This window comes from Podarcis erhardii, assembly GCF_964252035.2.
Source record: "Podarcis erhardii genome assembly, chromosome: 7".
Lineage (NCBI taxonomy): Eukaryota > Metazoa > Chordata > Lepidosauria > Squamata > Lacertidae > Podarcis > Podarcis erhardii.
This window is the reverse complement of record NC_138511.1, coordinates 19,423,046-19,447,092: the sequence shown is the minus strand read 5'-3', so window position 1 is coordinate 19,447,092 and position 24,047 is coordinate 19,423,046. Positions and strand designations below refer to the sequence as shown.

At 43.6% G+C, this 24,047-nt stretch overlaps 1 protein-coding gene across 20 annotated transcripts in view; it reads right to left on the bottom strand.

Annotated features, from left to right (window-relative positions):
- Nucleotides 1-24,047, bottom strand: part of RERE (arginine-glutamic acid dipeptide repeats) — a 344,648-nt gene that overhangs the window by 26,561 nt on the left and 294,040 nt on the right. For all 20 annotated transcript variants that reach the window (XM_081870748.1, XM_081870742.1, XM_081870743.1 and 17 more), the window contains one exon: nt 1,155-1,317. In XM_081870748.1, coding sequence (XP_081726874.1) covers nt 1,155-1,317 — 163 coding nt within the window. The remainder of the gene's footprint in view (nt 1-1,154; nt 1,318-24,047) is intronic.

Genomic DNA, 24,047 nt, shown 5'->3' with positions numbered 1-24,047 from the left:
CAGATGGAACCAGATAAATAAGCTGATGCAAAGTTGAATCAAGCAATGATGCTTCACTCCCAACTCCCATCCTCCCCAGCCAGCAGGATCAGTGGTCAGAGAATAGGGGAGCTGTAATCTAGAGACAACTGGAGGGCCACAGGTTCTTCATCCCTGCTCAGACATTTTATCTCTAAACCACACTTGGAGAACCTGCGTTTCCCCACAATAGGCTGTTGGAATACCTGTTCTGCAATTATAAGGAATAGGTATTTTTACGTGGCAGCACCTACACTTTGGAACTCCCTGCCTATTGACAGCAGACAGGCGTCTTTGCTGCACTCTCCTTGGTGCCTCCTAAATGCATTTTTGTTAGATGAGGCTACCCAGCTATGTAGAATATCGATGAATGTTTTAATCTGCCACCAATTTTAATCTTTTGAATGCTTCAAATAGTTGTTTTTGCCTATAATTTTATTGTTTTACTCCACTCTGAGGGGTTTTTTTAATAGTCAAGCAGTGTATAATTTTTATTAAAAGAAAGAAAGAAAGAGCTAAGGGATTTTTTATGCCACAAAAGAAGCTTTGATCAGATGCACAAAGTGTTTCCCCATTTTCAACAAATACACAGGAGTGAGGAACTTGTGGCTCTCCAAATGTCGCTGAACCACAACTCCCATCATCCCTGACCACTGACTATACTGACTGGGGGGTTAGGGGAAACGGGAGTTACGTGGCACCTGTAGAAGTGGCTGTTCTGCAGGAGCAATGCATTTGCATGTCCGTGCCACATAGACTGTGGCTGATTCTCTGGGGTTCTGCACGTGGGGCCTTTGTTCTATGTTGCAAATGATAGAACTGGAGTTAAGTGCAACGTTCCCATGCAAATCGGGGCAAACATAATCGCCTCGATAGCCAAGGTGAAGCTTCACCTATTATTTCCCCAGCAGCTTATTGCCTGAGCTTCCTCCCGCGCAGCACAAAACCAATCACTTGCTGATCCCAGGCACCTGCGCATCCGCAGGGATAATGAACTGAGAGGGCGAGCGCAGCTGAGGGCTTGAACTCCATTTTCCCGGCTACGTTCGGTCATAGGCAAAGAGCCATTACCTTCTGTTTTAGCCCCATGCATCTAAACAAGAGACAAATGTGTTGCTTTTAAGCCTGCTACTTACAGAATTCGCTGGAGGGGGGCCTGGAGGGAGCATTCACTGGAGTGGAAGCCGTTCGGGTTTTAATTCTCCGGAACACTGCTTGCCTCCGATGCCTGCGGTGAGCCCGGGAACTGGCCGCTTCGGGGGTTTTCTTCCAGTAGTAATAGAAGGTGATCAATTCTCCCTGGAAAAGGAGAAAGAATCACAAGGTTTGTCAGAGCAGCATGTGGGCTTCCCAGAGACATCTGGACCACCAATTCTGGGAACAGAGAGATGGGCAAGTAGATTTAATCTTACCTGGCAAGGCAGTTCTTACATTTAAATGACCCAGGAGAAGAGAAAAGGTTCAGGGGTTTAGGGTTCATTTATCGGTGGGTTGCATCTGATGCTAGCCCTACTCTAGAGCACACCCACTGAAATGAAAGGCCACAACTAACTTAGGTTCATTGACTTCAATGAATGTGGATTAGAACTTAGCCGGACACAATCCTGAAATGGGAAACAGATGATCCAAGAAGTTGATTTATACCAGGCCAGACTATTTCCCCACTTAATCTTGCATTGCCTTCACCAGCCTGGTTTTCGGCTGGGGCCAAGGGGAGCTGACACCAGCTCCTTCAGGGAGAGGCCATTCCCACAACCACATATCTGATCCTCACGGCTAGAGATGTTGGGGAATGAACCTGGTACCTGTCTGCAAGCAGAAGCAGGTGCTTCACCTCCGAGCTATGCTGCTTCCCCAAAGGAGTGGCTGGAGTGTGTTGGAGAATTGAAGCACAGCTGCTTTCAAGGGACAGGTGGCCACGGAGCACTCCTGTCCCCAGTGGGCGCTAATGATATCACTGCTTTCTTGCTAAGGTAACAGAGAAATGAGGCAAATAGCATCACTGTCTCTGCAAGGGGAATCTGCACACTTCGGTTGCTCTCTCCACATCAAGCTGCTTCTACACAAGACCGAGCGTGGCAGCAACCCAGCACGGTGGAGAGGGCAGGTTGCATGGGGAAGAACCATGCTGCCAAAGGATATTGTAAAAGGAACACAAGGTTGTTACAGCCTGCCGAAAACCACAAGAGTCAACCAAAGAAGGGTCTGCAAAGTTAAAACCAGCTGTGAGCTAGATGTCACTGGTGTGTCAGAGGTGGAAGAAGCAGCCCTAATGCAATTATATTTCATTGTTTTATGTAAGCCACTTTGGAGAGCCATTTGAAGTGAAATAAAGACCATAAAGATTTTTTTATTTTAAAAAAAATTGATCGTCCAAGGAAGTCTCTGCAGAACAGTGCCTAGTTTCTTGGGCTGGGATGGCAAATTAGAAGACTTGGCATAGGCCCCTGCCCCAAATGATATTATACAAGGTAGTCATGCTTCTTTTCCTTTTTCAAGCTGGTACTCAGATTTTACTGTTTGGTATTGGAGGGCATTACCATCACAAAAGGGAGGAACACACAGCTTTATGCTATATATGGATATTAAAAAATAAGCCACCCTAAGACTCGTGGCTGGGGGAACACACCTGAGATTAAAACATATTAAAGACAAGGCTACAGCCACAGCACCCGAAACTGTATTAAAGCAATCTATTCTTTTCTAATCTGAATATATACAGCCACGTTAAGATAATTAGGCAGTAAAAGCGCATGCCAAGAGAAGTCTGTGATAATTCCGCAGCGTAATGAAGCTGGCTTACGTTCAAAAACTGGAGTAGATGATATTCAAACTAGCAGATGTAATGTCAAGTTAAAGCGCAGTGTGTGGTTTTAATCTCCTTTCGCTTTGCTTTGAAACCCCATCATTTCCGAGCGGCTTGTCTGCCTCAAGGGTAAAAGGCGCTGCCTCTTTCAAGTTGCAAAGGGAACGGGAGGTGTTCTAAGGAAGCCTCTTGAAAGCCAGCCTCAGAACAAATGCACCTCAATTGCCCACAAGAGAAGGCGCCAGCGGGGGAGAGGTCCCTCTTTGAACCTATATGCGATCTAAAAATTCCTATAAACCTCAACCTGTTATGCTCCCTGGGTCACGTCTTGCGGGTCTGTGCATGAGTGAAACTCCCAGCCACAGACAGAAGGCCAGCAGCGGTACCGCTAAGTGGAAATGTGAACCTGGAAAGCTCCTGCGAGGGGTTGGCAACATGGCTTCAGGCTTTTGGAAGGCGAGAAATGTGACACCAGGAGCCGTGGATAAACAACAGGGAAGCATTTGATTTTGGAAAGAATTCAGCCTTGTTCTGTGTCTTACATAAACTCTTGGCACCTACTGACCTAAAGGAGTGTGTGAGAGTGTGTGTGTGTGTGTGTGTGTGTGTGTGTGTGTGTGTAGGGGAAGGGCCACAGTTCAGTGGCAGAGCAACTGCTTGGCATGTAGAAGGTCCCAGGTTCTGTCCCCAATGACATCCCCAGGTAGGGCTGGGAGAGACCCCTGCCTGAAACCCTGGAGAGCCGCTGCCAGTCAGTGCAGGCAATGCTGAGCTAGATAGATCAGAGGTCTGACTCAGTTTCCTATGAGTGTGTGTTTGTGTGCTAGCTGTGACTACGTAAGCAAGCAGAATGGAAAATAGGCATGAACATTTATAGGTAGGTATGGAGACTGTGTACGGCACAGCATTACGAACAAGGGATTCTACAGATTGGAGATTGTGCATTTTTGCAAGGCAAACACTAACTGTGAGTGGTAGCCAATGTCAGTCCTACTCAAGAGTAAACCCACTGAAATTAATCTCCATTACTAACTTAAGAGATATTAATTTCAATGGGTCTACTCTGAGCTGAACTTAGATGCAACCCTATATTGCAGCTATACATTTGCAAAGCATTTTAAAGTTTTCAAAGGTCTTCATTATCTACTTGGGATCCTGACAACAACCCTGTAAGGTAAGCTGGTAGGGATGCTGAGGCTGAGATTTAAAGAGTGAGTTCGTTGCATCGGTGAGATCTAAACCAGAGACCTCCAGTCAGTCTCTAGGCTACTGTGCTGTGCATCACTGTGTACATATGTTCCCCAGGGCAATGTGTGAAATTGAGGCAGACACTATGGATGTTAATACAGTAACTAGAAAATGTAAGAAGGGCATCCAGATAATCCTTGAAACCTGCTGATGACCGTCCACTGTAACCAACCAATGTGCAAAAAACCACACACACAAAAAACAACCACCTTTAAAGCTGTCAGTCTTGGCATACCACTCATATCTAAAAGCACAATGCTTAATGTTTATATACATAAAGTATGGATATTACTGACAAGCAGCCCTTGAACACAAGGTAAAACAAATCTGCATACAACTGAGCTCTTGAAGGAGCTGAATCATGGAATTTTCAGGGCGTCATTTGCAGAAAAGCAGCAAAAGCAGGGTGGTTGGCTGGGGCAGGGCAGAGATCAGCCTGATTAAGCCCCCAACAACTTAACTGTATCTGGGATGGTCTGGAGATGGGTGCCCTGAGACAATGGTCCTAAATATGGCTCCGATGAGTATGAATCTAGATCACAGTTTGGCCCCAATCACGTTACTGTGCAATTTTGGGGAGGAGGAGAGAGAGATTGGGGTGGATTTCGCTATTGTTTAGCCCCCACCTCCATGATTCCTTACAAGCCTGCAACTTTTATCACCCTGTATTCTCACAATATTTTAAAAACAGCAGCCAGGCTCTTAAATGCTTATGTTATGTTCCTGCTCAACGTGGGAAAGTAGAGAGGATGGAGATACTGGTGGCGGCAACAGTGCGCGTAACTCTGTGCCCACAACACATTTTATGCCCTCGCATGTTCTTTGAGCACCTGAACAGGACTCTTCTCAAAATGGCTAACTAAATGCTTCTGGGAAGCCCACAAGCAGGCCCTGAGTGCGACAGCAGCACTCTCTGCATCGGTGATACCCATGAACTGGTATTCAGAGGCATAATGTCTCAAACAGTGGAGACACAGCTATCATGATTAGTGGCCCCATTTAAAGCTGTCTACGTTGTATGTACTATCACTACATTCTGCAGTAGCAAATTCCATAGTTTAACCACTCACTGTGTGAAAAACTTTTTGTTGCTTGTCCTGAATCTCCCTGCAGTCCGCCTTCATTGGATGGTCCCAATGAGCTTTGGTATTAGGAGGGTGGGAGGAAAAGTTCTCTCTGTTTTCTCCATACCCTGCATAATTGTATTGTTTTATTCCAAGTACAGTTGCACCACAGATTCCAAGGTATCAGCAGGTTTTACTTTTAATCCCTTTCCTAACAGACTCTCTGACACCTGCTGCATGCTGGGCTGACATTTTCATCCGCTACCAAGGACAATACCAATATCTTTTTCCTAGTCCACCACTGCCAATTGGTGCCCCATGACTGTATATGTGACATTGGGGAAAGCTGAGGTGGAACAAGTGGGGCTGAGGATGCCAACCTTCACACATTCTTTAGGTACCTGCCAGCAGGTGTTATGTCATTGAGTGATGTGTTACGTGCATGTGTGGATAAGCGCCCCCCCCCCATTATCATGCAAAAGCTGGAAAGATAAAAGCCCTTAATGAAGATTAGGCTGACCTACAATTACAGAACTGTAGTGTTGGAAAGGACTCCACGGGTCATCTAGTCCAACCCCCTGCAATGCAGCAATCACAGTTAAAGAATCCTTGGCAGATGGCCATCCAACCTCTGTTAAAAATCTCCAGTGGAAGAAAGTCTACCACCTTCCAAGGCGATAATGTAAAATTTGGGGAACTGTGAGAGTGATACTCTTTGAAACCCATAGGGTTCTTGTGAACATGCTACATAGGGTGACTATCACATACTTGAAACTTTCAAGTCTTATTTTAAATGTATTATTGTTTTTGCGTTTTTAACAGTGCCTAATTATCTGATGGGACGCGGGTGGCGCTGTGGTCTAAACCACTGAGCCTTGGGCTTGCCGACTGGAAGGTCAGCGGTTCGAATCCCTGTGACGGGGTGAGCTTCCGTTGCTCGGTCCCAACTCTGCCAACCTAGCAGTTCAAAAGAACGTCAAAGAGCAAGTAAATAGGTACTGCTCTTGTGGGAAGGTAAACGGCGTTTCCATGCGCTGCTCTGGTTTTGCCAGAAGCGGCTTAGTCATGCAGGCCACATGACCCAGAAAAACTGCCTGTGGACAAACGTCGACTCCCTCGGCCTATAAAGTGAGATGAGCGCCGCAACCCCAGAGTCGTTCACAACTGGACTTAACTGTCAAGGGTCCTTTCCTTTTTAAAATTATCTGTTATGTAAATTGCCTTGAGACAGTTATAAGGTAATAAATGCATGTATTACACACATTTCTGAACAAGTCACCCTGCAAGGTCACCATGAAAATCTAGAATAAAAACACTTAATGAATGATTATTAGGATTACCTCTCTGAAAACGTAAGTTTGTGAATTGTGAGAAAAACCCTCGATCCATCTCTGAAACCCTAAATACACACAAACACATTATGCACACATTAGAAACCTCTGCCAGCAGGCTCAGTGGCACACAAATCCCACCCCAGGCTTTCCTAGTGGCCTCTCCTATCAAAGGCTATCATGTCTAGCAAAGGAATTAAATGCAGGAGTGAAGTGAATCGGAGAAGATTAGCAGCAGCATATTGGTGACTGCCTGGGTGGCAGGAGCTTGAGCACAAACAAAAGGACAAGCTGAGAAAGCTTTGGCTCTCCAAACAGGGGAGGCAAAACAGCTCCCGGCTTCACTGCAAGGGAGAGTCTAAGTCAATTGAACTTTAATCAAACATGCATAGTGTGTGCACGCCACTGAAAGCCCATCCATCGTGCATAAATTCAGGGAACAAAAAGCAGCTGCAGAAATCAATAGCCTACTGAAACATTAACACCGGCAATCATTGATCAAAAGGGCCCTTTATAAAAAGGGCTGCTTTGCAAATTAGCCAGTGGTGTCAGTGTATGGGTTGTTGTTTTTTCCTGCCCACAAGCCAACACAGGAACAGGCATGGACAAGCCTTGCAAAGGCCATTTTTGTTCCTTGCTGATCTCACATGGAAAGAGCCTTCGTTGCCTATTTCTTCCTATCTCTGTGCTGCAACTATGGCTAGCAAGACAAGACAGGATGATTTGACACCCGGTTCCAGGACCGAAGAGAGACCAAAATTGTCACAATGAACCTTTGTGTTCAGCACAGTTTTTCTAGCTCCAAAATATGCTCCCAGTCAAGCCAGCTTACCTTTAGTCTTTTTTTCTTTTCTTTTTAAAATATTTTCATGGCAGTGACTGAGTGTTCCCAGGCAAGAAATACATCAAAGTCACTTGTGAATAAGCCTCAGCATCAAGTGTGATTTTGTTCCGATTTCACCCTAGCCATCTCGCCATGGACCAGAAGGGCTGATACTCAAATTGGAATATGCTCTCCAGCCCTCTTCCATTGTGATGGGAAAGGCCTTCATCTACCAACCGCAAAAGATTTCTCCCAATCATGACTCTGTTCTACCTTTTGTTCAGATTCTGTCTCAGTGCCCTCCCCTTTATGCTGTGATTAATGGGCCAACTTGGGAGCTCTCTGCAGCTTTGGGGGAAATGGGTAGGGATGGTGGACCAAGGAGTCAGCAATGGAGCATGCAGCCCCAGCGCTTCACAGATGCCACTAAATCAGGGCTGGAGAACTTGTGTCCTCCAAATGCTGCTGGAGCAGATGGGAGTTGGGAATCCAACAACATCTACTGGAGTTAGGAATTCACCTCCCCTGCACTAAATGATCCCCCACATGCCCTGGCGATTTCGGCCATGAGACCTTGGCCATTGCCCAATCTTAGAACCCTGCTACAGGTGAGCGGGACTTGCTGTTCGGTGCCATCTACCATATCCCATGAGGTCCCTGTGACATGAAAAGTGGGCATAGGCTGCCCTTGTCACACACTATGCAGTGATGGCCGTGTGACACAGGGTGGCAACGTCGACAAAAATGAACCTCATTTTCTGAGCTCTAAAATAAGAGACAGATAAGAATGGGTGAAGTTCCAACACTTCCGTCCCCGTCCCCCCCGTCCCCAAAAAAACAACCCAACTGATCATCACTGCTGGTCAATATACCATTTCATAAGCAGAAAGAGCAAGTATTTCATGTGGTGAAAGATTATGCTTATGTGTGGTAAGGCAGTATCCAGGATGATGATGTGTGCTCGATTATAGAGGATGTGGCCTGCTAGAGGATGAAATTCAGTCAGTGAGGCCATTTTCTTTTTTTAAAGAAACAATGTCTACCTGTCAATCAACTGGTGCCACTTCAACAGGTAAACGACAACAGGTTTGATTGTGTTTTGGCTGTGCAGGTTAATTCCCCACATGGGAACACAAGCATAGCAAAAGCCCAATGCAGGGCTGTTTAAAAGCCCTTTTGCAAACAACCCCTTGCTGGTCTCAATGGCATCACATCAAGGAAGAAAATAAAACACCTAGGACTGAGACCTACAAGGACAAGGGAAGGCTCAGCACTAAAGATGTCAAAACATGCACAAACACAACACTGTATCGGAACTCATCCCCACATCCCAGGCACTGCTCCAGGCAGATGCATTTTCCAGCCTATCTGGAGGCGCCAGGGATCAAATCTATTCAGCTAGCTGTAGTCCTTCCCCAAGGGGGTGCTGTTCTACAGCAGATGCAACATTTGCTTAATTCAGCCCCTATTTTTCATGATAAGGGTGTAGGATTCACTTCTTCGTTTCTCTGTGACTAAATTAGATGTGAAACATTTTAATGCCACCCCTCTGCTTCAGGCGGCCTACAAAAGCGTAAATAGAACATTATAATCCTCCAAACAGGTGCAATGTTTGTTGGTCTTTAAGGTGCTAAAAGGCTTCTGGTTTTTGTCCACCTCCATTTTCTGTTTTTAAGTGCATCTTGTAATCTGCCTGGAACTATGAAATGCAGGGCCAAGCGGTTGTTTTTTTTTAATAAAACTACTCCACCTTGAGCAATTCTCGGCTTTAAGTGTTGCCTGCCTTGCTTTCTTGCACCTCCTTATCCTTATCGGTGGTTTCTCAAATGGAAAATACACAGTACAAGCTGTGCTGGTGCGTTTATGTTTCAAGTCTTGCCTTGGGTAAACACAGGATTAACAGTGTGTGCTGCGGAATCTAAGGGGCTGGAACTGAAGAATCACACACACACACACACACACACACACACACACAGCCCGCCACGTGAATGCATCAGCTTACCTTTCAAGTACCTCTTATGGCATCACAGAGCAAACAAGTCCCTAATAATTGCTCTTTAATTTCCCGAGGGCATAACTCTACCAAGAGGAGGAGGGGAAGAAAAGCAGAGAGAGGTTGAGATGCAATGCGCAGCCGTAATAAGACTCAGCAACCAGTCAATGGATATAGTGATTGCTGCTGGATGATACCACAAGCATCATGGTTCAAGTTAAAAGAGGGCAGAGAAGACCACTGAATTTCTGGAATGAACCAGAATAAAAGCTTCTGCATTTATTTGCTCCTGTCATTAAAAATCATACATCTGGAGGGAACAATCTGGGTCTGGCTTGGGACGAGGGGGGCTCTCTAAGGCAGGAAAAATCGACCAAGGAAGCAGCTCTTTCCCCACCCGTTTAAATTGTTCTGCAGCTATCCTCTGCATTTATTGAGCATTCTCTTTCTTTCTCTCCAAACCGGGAGAGAAACCCATCAACATTCATAGTAAATAAAGACTACCTTGGTTAATAAACTCTGTGTGACTGAGGCAGAACTGCAGCGAGCAAGGTTGGCAATTTCCTGGGGAAAAACTGAATCTAGTAATGGATATTAAGGAAGCCTATTCTGTCTTTCGGTTACAGTTCTGCAAATATGAGGTCTTCTTAAAGAGCTTCAGATCAAACCACATTGCCGTGGGGACAGCTGCTGCCTCACCCAAAACAAAACCCTGAAAGTTACCTTTCAGGTTAATGGGGCCTTCAGGCCAAGCACCCCTGTAGACCTCACAATGGCCAAAGAGGCCACTTGTGGGAAGACCACAAGACCTGAGCAGAATGGCACTCTTCCCCGCCACTTGATATTCAGATGCAATGGGGACAGAACATAGCCATCAGGTATCATGGCCAGAATAGGAGATTTATCAAGTTCCTGGTGGGTTGTGATACATAGGTGATGACCGTGCTTGGCTTGGCAGGTCAACAAGTTGGCCAGGCCTCCTCTGAATTTAGCAAACTGCCTTGCAGGCCCAAGGAAGAAGAATGGAGGAAGTCAAAGGGCAACCAACTTTACAAACCAATTTGTGCTCTTTCAGTGGCAGCTTCAGCCTCGTTTCATTAAGGGGTGATGGTCCTGAGCGTTATCCCCACTTTTTCCTTCACCCACGAGCGTCTGTCAGTGGTGACAAATAGTTTTGTGCCTGTTCTAATTAAGCAGCAAGTCTCAGCAGATTGCACAGCAGGGCTGATTAATGTCCACCCTGGGTCTGTGGGGACTCCACACATCCCCAGAAATATCTTACTAGGAGTATAAAAAGAGGCATTTAAAGAAACAATTAAGATTTCCTGCAGCATTATAAGAACACATGATTAAAAAATTCCCTCCCCCACCCGAGGCAAAATGACTTCCTAGGGCATTCCTCCTAAATGTCACAATCTTAGAACACACTATAAAACGTATACGTGGGAAATGTTAAAATTACAGCTTTCTCAGAGGGTTCTCTTTCCACTATTCTTAGAAGACAGCTCAAGATTATTATACTTCATTTCTCATTCAAACCCAAATGCCTGATAAGGCTCAACTTACTACCCCTTGTTTAAAAATAAATAAGTGGGATAATTAACGAGATGAAGCTTTTCCATCAATACTCAGGATCTAACTGCTACATCTGGAGTCATCAACTTCTCATGGTCAGACTGGCTACTAACCCTAATTTAACTGTGCACATTTTGCTTTTCCAAGGGATCTGTGTAAAGACCAGATGCAGTAGAATTAACGTTAGCCTTGAAGAGCACAAAGAGTTGGAAGAGGAAGTGGGAGAGAGTGTCACTCTTCCAACTTCCTCTTTCATTTCTATGTACTTTTCAAGGGGCGGAAAAGGTAACTACGCTCTCACTGCCTCACAACACTAAAGGGGCAGGTGAGGAAGGTGGTCTCAATGACTTTGCGAGCACCAGTGGAATACCCAAAAGCACCACTGCATCCATGGGTACCGCACTGGTGACTCCCTGATTCATGTGGTTTGGCAGCAAAATCTGTAGCTTTGGATATGAACCATCCACCATCATCTTCTGAATGGGAAACAGAGGGATTGTTCTTCTTTAACCTATAAATTTGGATTCTCCTCAAGGAACAGGATGACAAGCCGGATTATTGGGAAATCACAGGGAGGGTCATGAGGAGAATTTGGGGCCTTATTTTATTCGGGGGTGGGTCAGACCTCAACTCTAGTCTTTCTGGGGCAAAGATGTGAATAGCGGTACTTACTGGAAAAACACAGATTTCATAGTACTAATTTGCTTATAATGAGGGTAGTGGAGAGAGAGAGAGAAGGAAAAGAGCAAATGAAAGTTCATAAAACCACCACATTGATGCTTGCCAAAATTATCTAGAGGGGAGGCAGGCAACACTCCCCTCCAGTTCCATGGGTGCTGAATATATATTTATACACAAACAAGCACAGAGAAGCAAGCCAAAAATAAAAGAAAAAGAGCAACCATATGACAAGATATTTAAAACACAAACATACACAGAGAGAAAGACAGACAGACAGACAGAGAAAGAAGCCTGATCCAAACTATAAGCAGGGATTTCTGTTTTTCAAAACCTGCTTTACAATGCCCATTTCAAAGAGAGACACAAAATACAGATGTGGGAAGCAAGCCCAGTTGAGTCTTCGGATTATGCAAACTCACTCTTGGAGGCCCAACACTAAAGAAGGCTACCCAGAAGTAAGTCCCAGTCTAAAAGTGATTCAGCTGCTTGGTATGCAACCTAAGGATCACAAGCTTTAGATAATTTTGAATCAGGTTAGCAGCCTTGAATAACTGTCCATTGTATGTTGGTACTGGTATGCCACACTTTTTTCCTCTTCCAAAAAACCAACACTACAGTGCTAGGCTCTTGACAATGTATTTGCTATGACCCCACTGTTGGCTTCTCAACTTAGAGGAAGCTGGATGCTTTATGTCAGGATTTTTTTTTTGGGGGGGGGGGGAATTAGCATAGCACTGTCATTTGGCCTCCCAGGCCTGCTATCTTCTTCATTCTCATTCTCTCTCTCCCTGCCCCACCTACCACAACCACAATTCTGGGCTTGCAAAAGGAGGGAGCGAGAGCGAAGGGGGAACAAGGAAACCATAAAGCTGTTCAAACCCCACCATGCTCCATCCCGTAAACATTTTCCTATTTATCTGCCCTTCATTACATGTGCAATCTTATTATCTCTGCACAGCATCAAACTGACAGGCGTCAGGGTCACCCTATATAATGTACGGCGGCAGTGTTACATTTAATGATGGGAGCGAGACAAGACGAGAAGGATTGGGAGGGGTGTGTGGAACACTGCAGGCTGTTTTAAAGGGATCATCAGTTATATCTGTGCATTTCCCGAGGTGATAATTGAATGACAGAGGCTGGAGGGAAATCCATTTCTGAGCTCAGGGAAAGGGCTGTTAAAGAGAAAAATGCTTTTGTGAGGGATTTTTTGTTTTTGTTTTTTGCATGGGAGGCATGTAATGGCTGCCAAATAGGGGAGAAAAAGCCTCCACCACCCTTATATTTCATAGGTTTTATTTGGAGGATGGGAATTATCAAGCACAATCGAGCTTTTGAAATTGAGATGTTTATTTTTAAAAAAGGAGCTGGGACTTCAGGCACTGCCTCCTCCACAGCATGAAGTATTTTCTGTTGTGTCAAATCCAATTAATTTAAATGAGGGATCCCTTTCCCCTCCCTTAGCTCTGCAAAGGAGATGTAAAACACAGGGGCTGGCTTCTTCCATCTCCGCCATCTGGTTTTAAAATACGAAGTTAAACACTATCCTAATTGCGTCTTAAGCAGGGCTCAAGTTTGCTTTAGCATTAAGGCAAGAGAGTCTCATTAATCTCCATTCTTTATAAATTCAGGGGTGCTTGAACAAAGCTGCGAGTTACTAAAAACTTCATTAGTTTGGCGGGTGGGGGTGGGGAATGACTACAGAACACTGAGGAGCACACCATGAAGCATCTTGCTAATTAAAACTAGATTACACTTGTCATAACAAACACTTATTCCAAGTAGCAAATCAGTGCTGTTTCCATTCCATTTGTTCATTCAAAATGCTTCTCCAAGTCATTCATGCAAACCACAGAGAGCCTGGGTGCCACCATCCTTGCTCAATTCTGCTGCAGTTTGCGTCTATCTAAGGATGGACAGATAGTCGATGCGGGGGCATTAGTCCCCCCCTTACCTGAGGTTTGGGGTGGGGCAATGTATTTCACTTTTCTACCTTCAACCCTGTATTCAAAACTCATATTGCTCTAGGCGCATTTTGCGACAGGGAATTTCATTAGTGCAAGCAGTTTCTGAGCTCTGGGCGCAGTACTGCGCCTAAGATTTCAGATTAAAACTGCAGAGTGGGACCGTTTTCTGCCGCCCAACTTCCAGCTATTCTCTGAAGACTGGAGAAGAGACCCTCTTAAGAATATTAGGGGGTGGGCAGGGGAAAGACTAGACCAAGTGTAAAATGAACACAATATTTTAGCTGCAGCTCATTCATTTTCAGCTTTGTACTCTTGTTATTTAAAAAGCGCGCCTAGACATTCCGTTGTTGCACCCATAACCTTGGTTTAAAGTGCCATATAGTTCCTGTTTCTAACACTGCTCCAACCTATTTTCTCTGAAGTCGGTGACGCTGATGTTGGTGGAGTCAGCTTTCAAAAGTAAGCATGCTTAGGACTGAAGCCTTATTCCTTAAAATCCACAAAACTGAACAAACTTGGGAAGTCATACCTGAATCCTGAGGCAGAACTTGTTTCATTTCACAGGAATGTTGGTGCCCAGACTGGCTGGAGAAGAAACTGGGACATGTGACAAATCCTGCTTTGCAAAAGACACATCCACAGTCCTGAGGTACTGGCACAATGGTGTCCAGACTGCACTAGCATCCACACACACACACACACACACACACACACACCCTCTCACCTTGCTCCTTTTCAGGGCAACATTAGCAAAAATTGCCTGGATTCAAGAAATCAGCCAGTAGCTGCCTGTCACCCAGACCCATGTATCTTATTTATTTCACAAGATTTATATACCGCTTGACTGTAAAACACCTCAAAGCAGTTTACTAAAAGAATAATACAGTAATGTTAAGAGCAAAAACAGTTAAAAGCAACTATTTAGAACACTAAAAAACAACAACCCACAATAAGCTAACAACAGATTAAAACACACAGAATCACGGAGTTGGAAAGGACCCTGAGGATCACCTAGTGATTGAACCTGCAACCTTGTCATTATTGGCACCACACTCCAACTGAGCTTTGCCTAAACAAAAATACTTTCTGCACATATATAAATACCGTGTCGTCAGTTAAAGAGTAGACAATGGTTGAGAGTGTTTTGCTAGCCCAAAATTCTTTAGCAATTCAGTTGGATGGGACAGGATGCTGCTGAATTTAAGGGGAACCTGCTCCCTCACCCAACCTCACCTGGTAACCATTTGCATATACTTCATCAGAGACTCTAGACAACTCCTCAAGGTCTGGTATTGCCTTATTCCTGTACAGTGGTACCTCGGGTTACATACGCTTCAGGTTACAGACTCTGTTAACCCAGAAATAGTACCTCGGGTTAAGAACTTTGCTTCAGGATGAGAACAGAAATCGTGCTCCGGCGGCGCAGCGGCAGCAGGAGGCCCCATTAGCTAAAGTGGTGCTTCAGGTTAAGAACAGACCTCCGGAACGAATTAAGTACTTAACCTGAGGTACCACTGTACTGTGTTTGGATACAAGGTATTATGTCAAAGAATTTGCAGAACCTTTTCCTTTCTATGTCCTGCGGTGAGGAAATCCAGCAAGAATTTAAAGGAACGTGACTTGCAGTAGGGAGGAGAAACTGTTGAGAGCGAAGTCCCACTGTGAGTTCTTGTAGGATTTGTTTAGCAAAAATAAGGAGCAGCTCTTTCCTAGGCTGCTTATGTTTGTTCACTGACCTGCACAACACACTTCAGTCAGAACAGATGTTTATTGTTTTCCGTACAGATCCATGACGCAGCTGCACAAGGGTTGGCTTGAGAACAAGCCAGGGGCTTGGCCTAAGCGTGTAAGGGCAACGCCTCAGAGGAGGAGGGTGTGAAGTCAGAAAACTCAAGAGAGGAGACTTCATGGCAGCTACAGTCCTCTGCCTGTGTTCTGAACAAGTGTATCCAGAGAGCTCTGGAGGCTTGCGCTATCTACAAACTTGAACAGAAATGCCATTTTTTGCTTGCTTGGAAAACAGAGTATCTGTTGGCACATTTCACAGATAACTTCTCCTCCCAAGGGTCACTGGGATTAGCTGGCCTTGTGCAACAGCACAGAAGTGCAAAACCTCAATCCGTGAAGGACTGCAAGGCCCAACTACCAAGAGGTCCTCACCTCACTTTCTTCACTCAAGCCTTTTCCTTATTCTCCCCAACCCTCACTTTTCCAACACAAAGGCAATCCAAGGCTAACAACAACTAGCACATATAAAACATATACAGTGGTACCTTGGGTTAAGTACTTAATTGGTACCTTGGGTTAAGTACTGGAGGTCCGTTCTTAAGCTGAAACTGTTCTTAACCTGAAACACCACTTTAGCTTGAAGCGTATGTAACCCGAGGTACCACTGTAAACATTTGAAAACAGAACCATAAATTTCAAAAGAAAAAAAACAAGTCTCAGAGCAACTTATAAACTGCCTCATGTAAATTATGTTGTGGTAGCCTTTACAACAAACCTGTACAGTAGGCCAGTATTATTAGCCCCACTTTTGCACCACAAAATAAGAGACTCCAAGAACCTCCTATTAAGTCTCTGGCCCATTATGCTCCACCAAATCCCTTCCCAGCACGTGCTCTTAACCACAACCTGTTCAAGTGTCTCCCCTCTATGTTGAAAAAACAACAACAGCCCCTTAGGATAGAATTTACAAGCTACATGGGAACAAGAATAATTTTAAGAGCTGCTGGGTCAATTTAAAGCATGAGTAGGGACCCTGGTGTCCTCTAGTTGTTGCTGGACTCCCATCACCCCTCACTACTGGTCATGATGGTTGGGGTTGATGGTACTCCAGCAACATCTAGAGGGCCATGGATTCCTCAGGCCTGATTCATTCAGACTTTGGGGTGGCCCAGATTCTTCTAAAGAACTGAAAAGCCTCTCCATATATCATGCTGTGAATGTGCCACTCCAAGAAACACAGGGCCACCGATCTATCTGGTTCAGTGTTGTCTCAGATCTCACCTTCAAATTTTGAAAGGCTGCTCCCTACTTTGCTGCCCTGCTTCCATCTGGCCTGGGAGGGCAGAGCCCTGACTGATTCCAGCTTAAAAAGCAGCTGTGGAAGGCACTGGGGACAACCTTGGTGACAGTCCAGAAAAAAACATGCTGCTGATGACGCCTAGAGACAAATTGGGATGGGGTAGTGTTTGTGGCGCATTGTTTTTGCTGTCCCCCCTCCATTTTTCTGTTATACCTTATTATGAATCATGAGGATTGTTTAATTTTATTGAATAGATCTTAATATTTCCATTAATTTGTTGCTTAACTTTTGTTAACATTTTGTAACTTAGTGAATAATGTCATTCCCCTCCCCCCAATGTTTTGAGATGCCTCCAGCAAAATTTCCTATGGAAAGGTGGCATAAAAATAAATGAGAATGGATGGCTGCCACTTTCCAGGGCCTCAGACAGGGGTCTTTGCCCAGCTCTACCTGGGGATGCCAGGAACTGGACCTGGAGACCTTTTGCATGCAAGGCAGATGCTCTACCACTGAGCCATGGCCCTTCTCCTAATGATCTAGGAAACAGCCAAGAAACTTTTGATCAAATAAAGGTTCCTGTTGCAGGCTTCAGGAAACAGTCCAGCCCTAGAATTACAGTGCAACCCACAGCTACATTGCACTGGCAGGCAAACAAGTTCCAGAGGCAACTTCTGTCTGCCTCTTTCTCCAAATTACCCGCCGTTTCTCTTTTTTGGAAGAGCCAGCTCTTCTTGCCGCTTTCAAAGCGCCTTCTCAGCAAGGCAACTCTCAACCTGCGTGTCTTCTGATTGCAGTGGCGTTGCACAAGAAGCGATATTAAAACGCCGGCGTAATGTTTCTGCTGTTACACTGCAAACAAGCTGCTACGGACCCCCTTGAAAGGTCTCATAACAAGAACTTTCCCTCATAAATGCAACTCAGGAGAAAAAAATGGGGGGGGGGCACACCAAAGCTGCACAACTCAGTAAAGAAAAGAAAGCAGCTATTTCTACAACTTAATTGCTTGTTCTGGAAGTATGAATTCAGTGCAGCGATGAAATTAGGAACTTAGTGCTTCTCTCCCCAGCCAAAGCTATCTGAGGAGTGAAATAGTCCATCACTCTGAGAATGACAACCTTGCAAATTCAGCCCATGAAAAGTTACTTGCCCACAAAAAATGTTTGCAACGGTCACACCTAAATTAGGCTGAAGGCACAGAGTAGTGTTGCATTTAACTAAGTCAAAGGCAGAGTAGACATACTGAAAATCAATGAATCTAAGTTAATGATGTTCATTAATTACAACGGCATATATCCAGAGTGAGTCCCACTCACAAGTAGATACACTCAAATTAATGGGCATTTCCATCATAGGTTTAAACATTTCAGTGGGTCTACTTGGAGTATAATTAGGCTGGATACAACTCACGGGGTTGACTTTGAGCAGGACTAACGCTGAATACAACTCGTGGCCATATATTTTTTTTAAGAGGTGGGAGCAGTATGAGAGAGGATGTGTTTCCTGTGGTTCTGTAGGTACATTTCTTCTGCCTCACTTGTCACTACAAGTTGAACAGCTTTGAAAATCAGAAAAACCTGCGAAGAGAGTTTACCAGCGCTGATGTGGGACAAATGCAGACAACACAAACAGCGAGCCCCTTCTAAACCAGTAATATCCACCCTGCACCAGACATTTGTGGCCCAATGGCAACTGGAACAGGCCTTCTAGGCAAACGTATGCAATCAGTCATGCGACAAACTGACCGCAGTCTGAACTAGCACACTGCAGAGAAGGGTGTTCCCATGTGATGAGCTATTTGGTTTGGACTGGGCCTTAGTCCTGGTCTTACACAAGTTTGGGCTACCTGTAGAGAGGTTTTGTGCCATGAAGTGGAGAGTTGAAGCTGCCTCCCTTTCTCCCACGAGATTATAAACCGCACCCCCACTGCCTAGTTGCACCTTCCACCCCATGATTAGGGGACTGAAGTAGAGAGAAGTAGAGAGGTGGAATTTGAACCAAGTGCAGGCATCCAGAAAGAGCACTCAAGTCAAGAGTGCATCCAAGGAGAGGCACGTTTTCAAAGCCACGTGCCAGAGAGCGAGAGAACTTCCTCCTGGCTGACACAAGCACAACCACTGCCCTCCGAATTCTGTAGGAAAATGTTCCAAGGCACTAGAGCAAAAGCTCAGCTTGGCGGCCAGGCCCTCCTCCATTAATTAGGAGCGGGCCTCAGCTCTTCACTGTGCCTGCTACTTAAACCATTCATCACGTCCCCTTTCTCAATAGCAGCTTTTCTTTCCCCTTTTATTCTTTGCCTCCCAACTAACTTCCGGCTTCTGTTTAACCTTTCCATTTGTATGTTTGTCCAGGTGCAGAGCTGATAGCTGGCGGGTCTGCCAACAGCCCATCACTTGCATGTAAAAAAAAAAGGGGGGGGAGAGCAAAAAAGCAACTTTCCCCTGTATGAAACACACTGAATAGCCCAGCCAGCTGACACATCTGTGTTTTAATAAGAGGCCATTTTGCAATATCCGGCATTTCATGACAGCTGAATAATAATAAAAACCTGGAGGGGTTGGTGGTGGAAGCAGCCACTGTACACGGCTCAGTGTGCCAAAGTTACACAACTTAAGTTCATCGATTGTTTTTTATAAAGGCTGGTGACTAGGAGGATGCCATTTTATTACTTTTTTTTATCTTATCCTTCTGGCAAGGAGCTACGGGCTGTTCTAGGCAGAGGGGCTGGTATGTATTATCCCCAACAACTCTGTGAAATGGGGACAACAAACTTGCCCAAAGCACCATCAAGTGAAATTCATAACTGAGTGGGGATTTGAACCTGGATATCTGCCTGTCCAAGGCTCACCTAAGACACCGGCAGATTCCAGGTAGCCCCCCCCCCCCAAGGTCGAGGCCCCACCCTATAAGATCATCAAATTCTAGCTATATTACAGCCACTTCCAGAAACACCTGGTCCCCAGGTTATATCCAAGGCCTGTTTTCAAACTTGAGCAACCGGCTCCCATCCAAGCAGGTCATTCTAACAATCTTATCACCTTAAGAATTTGATAGCAGAGTTTGTTTCTTCTTCTCTCCCCACCCTCCTTTCCTTTTGTGTTGTGTCTTTTTAGATTTTAGATGTCAGAGAACACAGACTGTGTTGCTCTCATTAATCTGTAAACCTCCCTGGGAGCCTTTCTGGCTAAAAAGCAGGGTATAAATAGTTTAAATCATCATCAGTGTACCATAATGGCTTATGATGACAAAGATTACTTTCACACTGTGCATTTATATCAATTATATACTAGTTTGCTTCTTTGTTTTATTTAATTAAATTGCCTTTCTCCCAATGCAGGACCCAAGGCAGCTCACAATGTAAATTCAAAACATATACAGCTAAGAAAACCCCCGATCAGTTACAAATGTTGTTTTTTTTAAATTTTTTAAAATAAGTTCCCATATTAAAAACCACAATGAATCAAAACAGCTTTAAATGATTTAAAAGGACAACAAGAGAAGAAAACACACAACACCCACTATTAAAAGATCCTGCGGCAACATTCATGCCATGGGCCTGACCAAACAACAAAGCATTTATTTGCCTGCCAAGCAGAGAGAGGGTCAGGCTAGCCTCCTGTGGAAGGGAGTTCCACAGTCTGGGAGCAGACACTGAGAAGGACCTCTCATGTCCTCTCCAAATGTGCCTGTGAAGGTTGTGGGACCAAAAGACAGGCCTTCCCTGAAGATCTCATAACTTGGGTAGGGTCATATGGGAAGATATAATCCTTTAGCTAGCACCTGCAAAGGCTTTCATTGGTACCCTGGGAAGGTTCCTCTGAGCTTTCATTTAAGAAAAGTAGCAAGACTTAACCCTCATAGAAAGAAGGCTATGGGGCAAATTATGCAGCTACCTTCTAAGTTATTTATGTGAAATGAGAGCCAAGTGTTATATAGCCACCCTGTGTATTTTTCCTGATACTGAGGATTGCTCGCTGTTGTTACTGGACTGTGTGTGTGTGTGTGTGTTGTAATCAGTATTGTATAGTACATGGCTGATTTCCTATGGCAAGTATAATGTAATCGGGGTAGTTTTCTCTAACGCTATGTTACACCATGCTCCACAGCAGCCATTTTGGACTATGCCACGCCCCTTGTGGCAGCCATTTTCTGGCGCTCCCAGGACTCTCTCAAAAATTGCAATGTGCCCACTGGTTCCAAAAGATTGGCAACCTCTGGCTTAAAACGAGATGGGAAAGACCTCCTGACATGGTGTAAGGCAGTTTCTTAAGGAGAGAAAGAAACGAAAAGACAGGATAAAAACAGAAGGCTAAAAGATTTGGCTAAAAGATTAAAAAAGGTTCTAGTAGAAGAAATTCATAAAGACCAAGCGGGCTTTCTCCCGGGCAGACATTTGTCTGACAACATGAGGAATATAATTAATATTCTAGAAAAATTACAAGTGAATATCAATACCAAGGCAGTTTTGATATTTATGGATGCAGAGAAAGCCTTTGACAACATCTCATGGAGTTTTATGAAGAAGAACCTATAGGGGATGGGGGTAGGCCAAGGTTTTGAAAATGGTATAGGTGCAATTTACTCAGAAAAAAAGGCAAAACTAATTGTGAACAATGTGGTGACAGAAGAATTCAAGATTGAGAAAGGGACATGACAAGGTTGCCCAATCTCTCCATTGCTATTTATATCGGTCCTTGAGGTTTTGTTAAATATGATTAGAAAGGACCAAGAGGTTAAAGGTATACAAGTGGGAGTTAAACAGTACAAACTAAAAGAATTTGCTGATGACTTAGTGTTGACTTTACAGGAGCCAGAATCTAGTACTAAAAGGGTATTGGAACTGATTCAAGAATTTGGACAAGTAACAGGTATTAAGTTGAACAAGATGAAAACTAAGGTTTTAGAGAAAAATTTAACTGTGAATGAGAGAGAAAAGTTTCAGGAGGAGACAGGATTAACATTGGTTAAGAAAGTGAAATATTTAGGGGTAAATATGACTGCCAAGAATGTGAACCTGTTTAAGGATAATTATGAAAAATGTTGGATTGAAGTGAAAAAGGACTTAGAAATATGGTCAAATTTGAAGCTATCATTGCTAGGTCGAATTGCTGCGATAAAAATGAATGTATTGCCAAGGATGTTGTTCTTGTTTCAAACATTGCAAATTATAGACAAGATGGATTGTTTCAAAAAGTGGCAGAGAGATATTTCCAGATTTGTCTGGCAGGGCAAGAAGCCTCGAATAAAATTTAAGATATTAACTGATGCTAAAGAAAGAGGTGGATTTGCCCTGCCAGACCTTAAACTTTACTATGAATCAGCTGCTTTTTGCTGGCTGAAAGAATGGCTGCTTCTTGAAAACCCTGATGTGCTGGATTTAGAAGGTTTTAACAATGTATTTGGTTGGCATGCTTATTTGTGGTATGATAAGGTAAAAGCACATAAAGCGTTTAAAAATCATATTGTTAGAAAAGAACTGTTTAATGTTTGGATAAGATATAAGGACTTGTTAGAAAATAAAACCCCAAGATGGTTGTCACCAATGGAAGCGAAGGCACAGAAAAAACTCAATATGGAGGCCAAATGGCCGAAATATTGGGAAATTTTGGAACAAGATGGAGACAGAGTAAAACTGCAGAGCTTTGAAAAATTAAAAAACAAAGTGCGAGATTGGCTCCATTATTACCAAATAATGGAGGCATATAATTTGGATAAAAAAGTTGGCTTCCACGTGGAAAAATCAAAATTGGAAACAGAATTCTTAGATCCCAAAATCAAGAATTTGTCAAGAATGTATAACTTGCTGTTGAAATGGAACACTCAGGATGAAACGGTGAAATCTGCTATGATTAAATGGGCACAAGATGTTGGACATAACATTATGATGGCTGACTGGGAACAGTTATGGACCACAGGTATGAAATTTACGGCATGTAATGCCCTAAGAGAGAATTTAATGAAAATGATTTATAGGTGGTACATGACACCAGTCAAGCTTGCAAAAATTTATCATTTGCCCAAAAATAAATGTTGGAAATGTAATGAGATTGAAGGTACATTCTTTCACCTTTGGTGGACATGCCCAAGGATTAAGACATTCTGGGAGATGATTTATAATGAAATGAATAAGGTATTTAAATATATCTTCCTGAAGAAACCAGAGGCCTTTCTCCTGGGCATGGTCGGCCAATTGGTGCCAAAGAAGGACAGAACTTTCTTTATGTATGCAACAACATCAGCAAGAATACTCATCGCGAAGTATTGGAAGACACAAGATTTACCCACCCGGGAAGAATGGCAGATGAAGTTGATGGACTATATGGAACTGGCGGAAATGACTGGCAGAATCCGAGACCAGGGAGAAGAGTCGGTGGAAGAAGACTGGAAAAAGTTTAAAGATTATTTACAGAAATATTGTAAAATTAATGAATGTTTGAAAAATGATGGAATGAAGTTATATGGCTTTAGCAGAAATGTTATAAAGAATTAGGTACAGACAGATTGTAAATGTATTAAAGGGAAAAAATAAGGTTAGAATATGTTAAGATAAATTACAGGACAGAAAACAGAGGAAGATGGAAAGGAATTGCTGAAACAGCTAATTGAAGTGGAATACAAAAAGGGAGGTGTGAGGAGGTCGTTGAAACAAGTGAATGAAAGTTATGATATTGAAATCGTTGGATGTGTTTTTAATTGGTTTTGTTTTGTTTGGTTGACTCAATGTTTTAGGGTTTGGGTTGTGTGGTGTTTTTCTTTTGTTTTTGTATTGTATTGTATTGTCTTGTTTAATTCTTTTTCTTTTCTTTTGTAATCTTTAAATGGCTAATAAATATTATTATTATTTTTTAAAAAAGACATAGATGCACACAAAAAAATAAAAAATAAAAATAAAAACAGAAGGCTGAAAAGGGAGGAGGACACTGGCATTAAACAAGCTCATGCAAATGACTGGAGAGAAGGCCCAATAGGTTGTCCCAGTACTGCGGCTGGTGGTTTCCAGCAGGGAGGCAGCCACAGCAACAGCAACAGCAGCATAGCGCAAACACAGATGTTGTTTTCATGCAAATTATCTTGGTAATAAAAATTAAAATCAAGTGAACACAGCAGAAGGAACAGAGTAGATCACTAAATGGGGAGAAAATGAATTGCAGCATTTCCCCATGTAAATGCAAATAGCTTGATCTAGAGCTTTCTGTTACTATGCAGATACAGTAATAAATTAAAGTTGTAGCAATGCTAGGCCTATGCAGAGGAGAAGTTAATAGGCAAAATCCTAATGAAGGTTCCTTAATTCTAATGGTCTATTCTGAGTCAGGCAAGCACTGGACACAACCCATATTCTTTAAACTCATTTGCTTTATTGTTCTAGATTTTCTTTATCTGATGCAATGAATATGACTGGATAATGCTCTGTGTGTGTGTGTGTGTGTGTGAGAGAGAGAGAGAGAGAGAGAGAGAGAGAGAGGGAGGGAGGGATAAGAAATAGTATTACTAAAAACATCTCCTGGAAAGTTTT